Genomic DNA, 12,255 nt, shown 5'->3' on the forward strand with positions numbered 1-12,255 from the left:
AAAAACGTTTTTAAAAACGAGAAAATTTAATATTTTAAAATTATATTTAAATGCACCATCTCGCCCCACCCGTGGGGTAAGACAGGAATATTATTTTTATATACAAGAAAAACAAATTAAAATGGTTAAACTGTCGTTTTCTTCAATATTGGCACAAGAACAATGCGCCCGTTTATCACAGCGGCTACATTTATTATTATTTTCCGAATAAATAAATATAAAAGTTTCAACTTACTCGTATTTTCTGTACCAGACGATACTGTCACTTCGCATTCTCACTTGTCAATTTCGCTATTTTGTAAGCAGACGATATTTTTTTTTTCGTGGAAAAAAATTTTTATTTCTATTGTTATTTCACATTTTATTTCTCGTTAAAATAGTATTTAAATTTAAAAAATGTTTTCACAGATAAAATAAAACGTAAAAACATAAATAATAAAGTAATACAGTATATACTGTATAAATGTATTACAGTCAGATATGATTTAAAAATGAAATATTTTATTTTCTATAAAAAGATAATTTTTAAACTTATTATTTTATATATTGGAAAAAATGATATAGAATTATCAATGACAACGAATTTAAAACTAGTTCGCTGCACTATATTGTAGTGCCTCTAACGAGCGGCAGAATTCGTGGCCAACCTTGGGCAAGATGGGGTATCCCATCTTGCCCCAACGCGCACTTTTCATACCGACTGCAAACACGGGTCAACTTTATTTCAAAACTAAACAATTTCAGTCTTAGAGGTTACTTCGAATACCATAATATCTTCGTCTAAAAGGTAATGTAAAAGTTCACAATGATGCTTACTTTGTAGAAACTTTGTAGCGGGCGTAAAATTAGATGAAGTACTGCCGAAACGTGGAAAACTGTCTTTCTTCCAAACAAAGAGAGCGATTCGGACGTTCTCTCGTCCCGTGATCCTTTTTGAGGTTGACATTTAGTTTCCCAAATAGCAGCTAGATGAAAGCGCGTTAACGACGAATAAACAGACGTCCCCGTCTTACCCCATGGCCCCATCTTGCACCACCTTCCCCTACTTAACTAAACCACGTTGATGGTAACGTAAGTATGACAAAAATCACCATAATAGATGAACTACTGAAGAACACCAATATACTTTCATTATAAAATTCATTTACATCTATCCCTCTTTTTGCGCTTGGATAATTTCCAAAGAAGGCCGCATAAAAAAAAACAAAGACAGTTCATACATCCAGAATAAAAATGCTTGATAGTATCTACAACTTCAATGGAACAAAAAAAATAAGTAATTTACAAAAGAAACAAGAGCATTTTTTATTCTATCATCATTTATCATTAACGTTATTTGTACGTAAATATAGTAAACACAAGGTAGCACAGGAAACGAAAAATCAACTCACAGTATTCTCTGTTAAAAATACCGACGACATATAACTGCTAGATTCCGAACCAGCGAGCTAGAATATAGCTACATAGAGTGACTCTGACATTAGATACAGCGCTCTTGTGGCAACGACGGGTACTATCGACCGCCATTTTACTTTAAGTCAAAACATTGAAGTCTATAACACGTGTTGGACAGGATTGTCACTTTAGAATCTATTTTTCTCGTCTAAATCTAGATTGTTTTATTTGCCCTTAGATTTAAGATTTAGGTAATTAGATAAGTGATATAAATCTAGATTGTTTTATCTCGAATTTAGTTATTTTCTAGATTTTATTTAATTATTATAAAGAAAATAAGATCAGAGTTTAAAGTGGTAAGTGAAGTACTAAACCCCCAATATAACAATATTTTTATAATCTAAGCTCGAGCCAGATCTTAAAGGGCTTTACTCTCAGCCATAGGATTGTTTATTTATACAGATTCTTTTAATGAAACATACAAAAAATTAGTACATACTTGGCGCCGTTTACACACAGCCAAGTGAATCCAGAAACAAAGTGAATACAGTGAATAAATGTAATTGAAATATTATATAGAAAAAATAAAATTAAGATTAACAAATAAAAAATAATAAAACATTTACAAATTACAAGAATAATATAAAACAATACACATAAAACGTCGCGACATTGTGGTAGCCCACCTAAAGACACACTATGGGACAGGGAGGTTCTGAGAAGCCTCAAAAAGTTTTTGTTTTTGAATTCTGTCGTTTCCTTTCTACATCTTTTATGTTCTTTCAAATCCTTTCATGTTATTTATCACTTTTTTTTTACGTTCTTCACAATTTAAGTGTGTCATGGACCTACAAAAGTCAGGTCATAATTTTTTTTTTTTTTAATTTCCTAGTAGGTCAAGTGGACCTGCTACCACATAGATAACATGCACCAAAATTAGAATGAGGTCAATGAGAAAGTTCCTCAAGATTCTATTGTTAAAAGTTGAGTTGGCGGCAGTTGCGCCCATGCTGCAAAAACACAGTTGAGATTCCAAGGTATTCCACTAAGGGTTCCACAAACTTGCACAAGCATTTGTTTATGCAAGTAGGTCTGCTAATGCAGTAGGATGAATCCTATATCCTAAGGTGGCTTGCTGCAAAAACACAGATGAGATCCCAAGGTATTCCACAAAAGGTTTCACAAAATTTGTTTAAGTAGGTCTGCGAATGCGGTAAGATGAATCCTATATCCTAAGGTGGCATCTCTGCAAACCCTGAAAACACACACACACACACACACAAAAAAACAAAAAACAAAGGATACCAGCTGAAACCCAGTCACAGTCAACACCAATACATAGAGTCCGTCCATTAAAAGAGACAGCCACAAGCAAAGTAGGATGAAGAAAAATGTTCTTCAACGCTAATGTATATAGAGTGCACTGTAAACTTAGTGCTGCAGTCTTTGTTACTGTCTGTACGTAAACAGTATACTTTGGTAGAGAATAACTACTGAATAATCAGGATAAACTAAACGTATGCCAGACATCCTAAGGCTGATAATGTGTAACATGATGGCTGCTGGAAAAACTTTAAAGATGAAGATACATATATTAGAGTTATTTGATGAATCGGAATAAGATAGTAACGCTCGTACTCAAGAGAGTGATTGAGTACAAAGCTGACTAAAAGCCACTGACTGTAGTACGTGCAAAGTATTTGGTGATTAATAGAAGATCCTGCCAGAAAATTCTTTTGAGAGTACTGGTGCTGATTTTATCATAAGAAATATTAAGATTATTATTGTTGGAAGCTGCCTTAGCTTTCACTACCATGGGTGCCTATATGTGCACGAGTCTAGTAGGCTAAATATAATATCGATTGGAAGACTTGGAAATGAGAGTGTGAATGTCAAAAACGATTGGGTGTAAGGATCCTTTACGAAGAATTGCAATAAAGGAAGAGCTATCAGTAACGATAGCTATTTGTTTATGATGGACATTGTTAGCCCAAGTAATGGCCATTTTCAAGGCACAAAGTTCTTCTTGAAAAATAGTGCATTGTTCACCCAATCTGAACTGGCCCAGAGCAATCTCCTGCCTATTCTGGTAAACAAGAACCACAACCAACGTTTATATCTGTTTTCGAACCATCCGTAAAGATTTCGTAATCGTTGTAAGAAGGTTGCTCGAAGACGACTGAGGGTGTGGACGAAAGGGCCAAAGATTGTGAATAAATGGCAATGGTAAAATGTTATAGTAATGGAATAATGAACAGTGTTATAGGGGGGTCGACTGTAGTGTACTCAGGTCAGTCTGATCCGTACAGTACATACTCAGTACGTTGTTTTTTTCGGACTGTTTTTTTTTGCAGAATACTGTGTGTGTTGTGTTTTTATTATAATTATAGTTTGTGAAAATTTTGATTTCAACTTTGAAAATATTTACAATGAAACACTACATTTTGACCATTGTCATGTTATGAACCACATTGTTGAAGTTAAAATCCTTCTAAGAGGTAATAAGGAACTAATAATTGTAGGAAATGGAAGAAGTGTTATATTTTGACATCAAAAATAGACAAAGAAAACATGTAAGTGAAAGAAACTTATATATAGAAACTGGACCATTAGGATGTGTACGAATTGTGCACTTATATGCATCATTCTGAATAACAAAAGTATATTAACATAAACTAACCTTTTGTTATGTTGTAGACAACCTTAGACACTGAAACGATGAGCCTGAAGAGGGATTCATGGAAAATTACTAATTCGAAATGCATTATTAAATAGGCAAAATAAAGTGAACTGTTTTAATCTTATTCTCTGTTAATTGCTGATAATTAAGACAGACATGATAAATACCAATAGTCTCACTATTAGAAGAAACCTTTACTTATAACTTTTTAAATTTTTAATTATTATCGAATGGCAAAAAGCTTGGTTTTAAGGGTAGTGATGAGATTTATAAAAAAAATTCTAAATGCTAATAATGAGTAAAGTCTTCATTAAGTCCGACCCCACTCGAGATATGACATAAAGCTTGGTTTTAAGGGTAGAAATGAGATTTATAAAAAAAATTCTAAATGCTAATAATGAGTAAAGTCTTCATTAAGTCCGACCCCACTCGAGATATGACACCTTCCTCGATCTAACTCTCCAAATTTAATAGCATCAATGCTTCCTATACACATGCTACTAAGCGAAATTTCACTTCTTAATCATTACCTTCATCCTGAAATATTAAACGAACAAACAAACACATAGATGCATATAAGGGAGAAAATTTCCACACGAAATTACCCACTTTTGACATTTTGAGTTCGGGGTCTCAAAACATTAAGATTTGCAAAAATCCTAGACGGTCAAATTTAACACGATTCCAATATTCTCCCGTTTTAAATACATAACAGTCGGGAAAGTAAAGTTTGAGTTGGTCAAAATAAGAGTCCAAAGTTGTCGGGCCAAAATGGGACCTCTACCTTATATTTTGTCAACCCAAATATCTGAAAATATTACTTTTGTAATTTAAAAATTCAACATTTTTTATNGAGAAGGTGACGAGTTTTATATATATAAAAAAATATTGTAAATGTTAATAACGAATAACATCTTCAAGTCCGACCTCTCTCAAGATATGACACATGAACCCTTTATCTCCCCACCTCTAATATTAAGGAGTTATGATGCTATTAAATTAAGAAGAAGCATCAATTCTTTATACCCAAGCTATCATGCCAAATTTCGTTTCTTACAGACGCCAACACACACATACACTGATTTTTTTGTTTTTTTTGGTTCAGGTCTCAAAACGTGGAGATTTACAAAATACTGAGGGTCAAATTTGACGTTTCCAATGCTTTCCCTTATTGTGTATGGCTGCTGTTATATATAGCCAGGGAAGTAAAATTAAGAATGTTTAGAAATGCACTTAACTTATCGTTACTGAATACCATATTTTGTCCTGCCTAGAAACGTTTAAATAAAGGGTTAAAAAAGAAATGACTTATTTTCAAAATTAAAAAAATAAGTAGGGTCATTTTGACTCGCACCATCTTAGTTAAGGGTTAAAACTCTTCCTTTCTTTTTCACTCTTTTACACGAGTTAAGAGTATTCTAGCTCATTGCCTTTATACAACACAAATGGCACACCTCCTTGACTAAAAGAAAAATGGAGGACCTGTATTCAATTTTCTTTAAACATGGCGTCGCTACAGCCACTCTATAGTACTGTATATTGTAGCTCGCTGAACCATGTTATTGAAATTCCTGAGCGCTATGTTTTAATCTCTTCTTGTTAATCATAAACATTAAACTTAAAATTTTGAAAAATACAAATATCTAACAACGCTAAGTGGTAGTCAACATAAACCATTATTATGCCTAAAAATATTTGACAGATTTCTCAGAAAAGTTTGGAGATTAGTTTATGTATTGTTTCTTCTTTTGATACATTACAGTACTATAAAATGTACTAGAAAATTTCTTTAGTTACATGAAAATAAGAGTTTCTAGGCAATTACTGTATGTTCTATTATTGTTGTTGAAAGGACTATTTGTATTGATATATTATATAAAGACAAAGCATGTACTATATATATATGTGTATATACTTTCCCACACTTAAAATTATATAGTTTTATTTTGGGTCATAAGCAATCACTCAATTAACACTGTCATTAAGAATATGGCCAGTCTGAAAGTTTGGATATAAATGTGCAAATGTCAGTCATAATATTTAATGTACAGATATATGTATGTTATAATTTGATATATCTTGAATAAATTAACAAAATGAATTTAATTATGTACTTCTCTCTACTCAAAAAATAATGTTTAGTTGGGGCTGAACCCATGCCCCTGCACTTTGTAATCTGACATTAGTACAAATTTTGATTTATTATTAATATGTAAGCAGTTTATTACTGAATGTATGTTTCCCTTTAATCCTATACTTCTTAGCTGAAATATATTCTTATGGACTACAGTAATTTCATGGTAGTACCTGCATAACTCTAAATGGAAAAATAAGCTAGAAATCATAACATATGTTTATTCTATTTTTGTCATCATATTCAGAATCTACAACTGTAGATGATAATTGACTTAGTGTATACCGAATAAGGTAAACATATTATGTGAATTTTTATTGAATGTATTGTGATAATTTTTTATGGATAATTATTATAATAAAATAAACTTAACTTTAGAAGTACCTTTTATTCAAGTAAATAAAAATTTCTTTATATTTTAAAAAATAATTAATGATTATCTAGATTGTTCATAAAGACAAATGCCATACAATGTTTTGTCACTAAGTTTTTATTCAACAAGTGCTAAGAAGCAAGGTCCCTCTACAGTTGCAAAACACATCAGACAAGGACCTCCACCAATAATGCTCTTATAAAACAAATATTTTGTACTTATATAATATTAGGCATTTGAAATCATAAAATTGGGCAGTGCTGACATATCTGAATACTCAGGCTGATTTATGCTCTGTACTATAAAAAAAAAAAAAAAAATACAAGAATAAGAGGCCAACTTTTCCAAAGAATAAATATCATTGTCATTGTTAAAATATTCTCGATTACTGAGATTTAGGATGTAAAAATTTACTGCCCAATAAATCTTTAGATATTTTATCTAGTAATAAGAGATAAATAGAATCAATTAATATGAAACTGAAATGCCGAGATTGGTAGAAGTCCATAGCCTTTGATATTGCACGCTCGTAAGCATGCCTCATATGTTCAGATCATACAGTATTACATCATACATTTGAAATTTTAGATCAGAATTTATCCCAGAAGACAATAAAGAAAATATAAAATGTTACAAAATACTAAACAGAGGAAAATTATTTGATTTTGGCAACTTTTGGGTGAATTTTTACAATCATGCATTTGATATTGTGATGTTTACAGGAACTAGTATAAATAAAAGTTCTTAATACATTACAATGAAAGATTTATAAATTAGCATTAACACAGTGAATAATTTGACAAATGATCTGAACCATCAAGCTTATTATTTAATAAGAAGTTTTTCTTTATTTTTATGATGCACATTTAACAGTTGAATCAATTTGTGAAAATTCTAGTCAACAATATATATTTCGAAATTGCATAGACAAACATCTAGTGCTGTTGTCCTTAATGGTATAAAGTGCTGAAGCTGATATTTCTTTTAATAATAAATAAGTATGAAAATATTTCTTGCTTTGATTTTATACTTTCTTTTAAATAAAAAGAAAAAATCCAAATTGTCACTTAAGATTTTGGATTATTGATATTTTTGTGTTAAACTTAATCCACAATTTAAAAACAGTTTTAATAGAAGAATAGGAAGAAATTACATCCTAAGTATGAAGAATCAGTGCAATTATTACAGGAAGAGCAAACTTTTGGCAATAACATATACCTGACAGTTGTTGTTACACCACCACAAATCTGTTGTACAGTTTTGTGACAATATATACATTGATGAATGTATGTTACAACACATCACGGAGAGTTTAAATTCATCAATAGAAAAAACTCAATGTAACAAAAGCATTTGCTTGCAACTTTTGTTGAATTTTCCTAATTATAGGAGAGAGGGGGGAAAACTTAAATTAAAACTAATTCAGACTAGCTAAAATTATAATTCTTTCAACTGCTGCATAAAACAGAATTTATCACAGATTAATTTTTACAAGCTCGGTTTTCCTAATATTTGAGGTACTTCCAACTTAAGATATTGGGAAGGTAAAGAAAACTAATAATAAGAAGACCCTAAACTGTTGTACTGCAAAATAAAGATATTCTGTTTGTGCCTCATATTTTAAGAGAGTTTGGTCCATAAGCATCAAGTCTGTTTGGAACATTGTGGTATCCTTTAGAATAAGTCACATGTAAAACTTTTCCTTAATTCTACACAGACATGCACAAATGCAGCAGCATTTCTTTTTTGGTATATCAACATGATATATTATAGTTCTTGATTTAATGAAAGATGATTTATTTCCTTGAATTTATTTTAAAAAGCACTTCAATGATGATGGAAAAAAGTTTATTTCCAAATGTTTATATATATATATATATATTTTATATGCATGTGGAATTTTTCACTGACCATGAAAACAAAAAATCAGATGCATCCTCAATATCACGAAGTTCTTTGGTTGATACCATAAATCAGACCATCACTATAACAATACACTAAAACTTTGGATGATCTGTTTAGAAACACAAATATTTTGGAAGTTGAACTTTTCACAAAAAATGCAGTCATAACAAAATTAATTTCGTGCTAAAAAAAGACTAATTTCATTTCCTCCTTTAGTCGGTGGTGAGGTAGACAGCTTATCCTGTTATGGTAGCTGAGCTGTCTGATGGCGGAAGACAAGGCCGGGAACACGGGAGGTAGAACATTGAAAAAATAACTTATTGCAGTTTGATATTAAGCAGATGAATGAAAAACTGTACAAATCAGATGCTAAATGTCCCTATGATTGTTTGATTCTTTTACGAGGTGGTCCTATAGGTGGGATTTGTTGTGTTGCCAAGGCACGAAAAGCCTCTGCAACCAAATGTGGATGTCTGTAGACCATATTTTTCCAACCTGCTGTTTCCATGACATCAGCTGCATGACTGAAAATACAATTATAAATTATTTAAGATAATTCAATGTAATTTTTAAAAAATGTATAAACTTAACTTACGTGTTAATAAAATCAATTGCATGTGCTTTTAACTGATCTGCACTATGCATGTCAGCCAATATAAGAACATCAGTTGCTGTTTCCACTGACAAGTTTGAACACAATGCTTCTTCACACATCACTTTTAACCGCTCCAAAGCATACTAAAAATATATAAGTAATTCTATTTTAAAAGTAAATAAATACATTAGTCTGTACATTATTAAAACTGCACATTTGAAAATAACTTTCCAAACAATGACATCAACATACCTTATCGGCAGCAGCTAGAAGATCGTCAGCCATTTTCTCTAAATTTGGAGCTTTACCAGTATATATAAAGCGAAGCATTTCTCGAAGTACTTCATGATCCATGTCTGTGATTGCAACTCTGTTCTGTTAAAAAACCATTTAATATTAATTATCAAATATAAATAATATTGCTGTGGATAACAGTATAAAATTAAATAAAAATGTCACTTGCAATATTAACCCAATTAACATTACATATTAATAAATTAAAAGAATGTGATCACACAAACTTGTCATCTTATAAAAACAGAAAAATTGATTTAAGTAATAACATTATTGAAACTTTTTTTAATGAACTCAAAGCTAAGATTAAACTTTCTGAACTCTGATAATATTCTTCCATATTGTGTACCAGCTAAAGTATCCAGTGTTCTCTAGAGCAGTGTTTCTTAACAGGGGGCCGCGCCCCCTGGGGGTCCGTAAGAAGTTTGCTGGGGGGCCGCCAAATTATGCAAAATTTACTTAGAATATAATAAAAAGAAAATTGATGTATAACCGAATATCATATCGAAAAGTGAAATAAGAAAGATAAAGTTTTCGTATTTAGTTTTTGTTTATTTATTTCTTCTTACATACAACTTTGTTAGTACAGAAGAAATAAATGCAAATATGCTACTTACACCGCAGTATTTACTTCTTTTATTCCAAAGTAATTCTAAGAAACTATTAATGCTTGAAATTTTAAAAATAAAGCAATAATAAAAAAAAATCAATTTATTATAGATAATTAAACAAATATAAATTATTATTTAAAAAAATGGCGGTCACAAAAAATTATGAAATATTTGGTGGACCGCATGTAATGTACAATGTATGTAGCTATATCCAGTGATAACATAGGAAATCTTGGATGATTGGTTACAACAACACTATACATGAAAAGCTTTGAGTAGAAGTTTTAGGCTATAATGTCCAGATTATCAATTTGTAACAGGAATTCTAGATTTAAGTTTAATTCAAGACAATAAACAAACAATAGTAAACTCATTGGAATGGAAGCAGCCACAGATGATACTAACAGGCAGATGAATTAATTCATATTCAACATTGGTATAGTACAAAAATAAAGACTCTTTACTGTTTAATTTTTGTAAAAATAAATAGACAATGATGATTTTAAAATTTTTGTAAACTGATTAAAGGAGTAAGAATGAATTCCTATATTCTGGGACTGAGTTAATTTTGATTGTGACAGCTACTTCACAATCATACAGAAATATTGGAGATTCCTGAATATATTATTTACATTTCTTCTTTTATATATCAATAATAATCTATCTATCTATTATAACATTTAATAGTGTCCACTGCAAAATAAAAACTTATTTCGCTATAGTGATATTTTTTTGTTTTCAAAATAAATTTAATGCCTGACAAACAAATTCTTTATTTTTATACAGAAAATTATCAATCATTCATACATACATACATACGTATATACTGTAGCCTTCACTTACTGTCATCATAGATATTGTTATTATGTGTAAAAGTATAAGTTAGAATACACCGATTAAAATAAATAAAATTTTATAAGAGTATTATTTATCATCATCGTTGGGGTAAATAAGAGGTATTTGAACCCCTCTTCTCATGTTAAAAGCCTCAGTTATTTAGCTGATAACAGTCTAACAGATAACAATTGAATGTCATCTCAATCTTAACTACTGCTTTAATTTTTAATTATTATAAAAACTTGAAATGCATCCCAAACCCAGCATGTCAAAAATTTTACTAAGGCATCAGATACATAAAATCCAAAATTAAGCACGTTAAAGACTTCACAAAATACAAAATCAATTAGATTCCTTTTAATGCTACACAAAATACTTTTATCTTATACCAAAAACAATATATACAATGTACTGAATAAAAATATATTCTTATAGAAAACTAAAAAGACTATCATAGATAGAGAGATGCTAACCTGAGAGGAGGGCCATCAGTAGCACATGTTCATATGTTGTAGTTAGAGAGCAGGAAATGGATGGAAAGCAACATTTCCATCCACCCTCTTCTAATATAACATTGTTAATCCAATTTTAAGATATTCATAAATTATCTTACTTTTATTAATTATTTTACAGGGATTCAGAGTATAAGTAATTCTCTTATTTCCTTCGTGATTCATAAACCAAAAACTTTTTGGTGCAATATTCTATGCCAAACTTCAATTGTCTAGAATCACAGTGACTAAATTAACAATACAAGTGTTTTTAATATAATTTATTCATACTGTAGTTATATATGCATATATTTTAGTGATTCCTCTTCAGTATAACATCTATAAGAAAAAATTAATACAATACTTTTTAAAATAAGATGCCAATACAATTCAGGTTATGACAGTTAAATGCTTACAAGTATTTTACTTGTTACAAAAAACAAATTGTGAAACACTTTGTTATAAGCCTTATTGAGGGGATATTCACTGTCAAGGAAATTCTAGCATAATGCCATCAAGGTAGGTGATGGACTATCACTGGTTTACTTATCAAACCTGTACTTATTTTATATGGCATTACCAAACACTTTTTGGTTTATGAATCACAAAAGAAATAAGAGAATATCTTACTTTTATTCTAAAATAAATTCTAATATTTTAAAATCAATTCTAATTTTTTGAAATCAAACAAATTATAAAATTATAATGTTACTAGGGGCTTTGTTTCCTGCTTGCTTTGCTCATTTGCAAGAGCTTCCTTCACCCACCTATTCAAAAATTTTGACAATTCACCAATTCCTAATGCTGCAGTTTATTTTTTTCTTTGTGACAGATGTGATGTCACAATTTTAAGTGTATTTAAGTATATATAGAATAAATTAACTTTATAAATTTAATTATATTAAGTAATTAAATATATAAATATAAAATATTAATTTTA

General features: G+C 30.3%; 1 protein-coding gene across 8 annotated transcripts in view; it reads right to left on the reverse strand.

The window, feature by feature from the left end:
- Positions 1 to 6,676: 6,676 nt before the first annotated feature.
- Positions 6,677 to 12,255, reverse strand: part of LOC111621403 (protein roadkill-like) — a 93,312-nt gene continuing 87,733 nt past the window's right edge. For all 8 annotated transcript variants that reach the window (XM_023363514.1, XM_023363510.1, XM_023363512.1 and 5 more), the window contains 3 exons: positions 9,335 to 9,457; positions 9,083 to 9,225; positions 6,677 to 9,011 (listed from right to left, as the gene is read on the reverse strand). In XM_023363514.1, the coding sequence (XP_023219282.1) occupies positions 8,867 to 9,011; positions 9,083 to 9,225; positions 9,335 to 9,457 (411 nt within the window). In that variant the 3' untranslated portion in view covers positions 6,677 to 8,866. The remainder of the gene's footprint in view (positions 9,012 to 9,082; positions 9,226 to 9,334; positions 9,458 to 12,255) is intronic.

Source organism: Centruroides sculpturatus, unplaced genomic scaffold (genome assembly GCF_000671375.1).
Source record: "Centruroides sculpturatus isolate CEXI.00-Female unplaced genomic scaffold, Cexi_2.0 scaffold329, whole genome shotgun sequence".
Classification (NCBI taxonomy): domain Eukaryota; kingdom Metazoa; phylum Arthropoda; class Arachnida; order Scorpiones; family Buthidae; genus Centruroides; species Centruroides sculpturatus.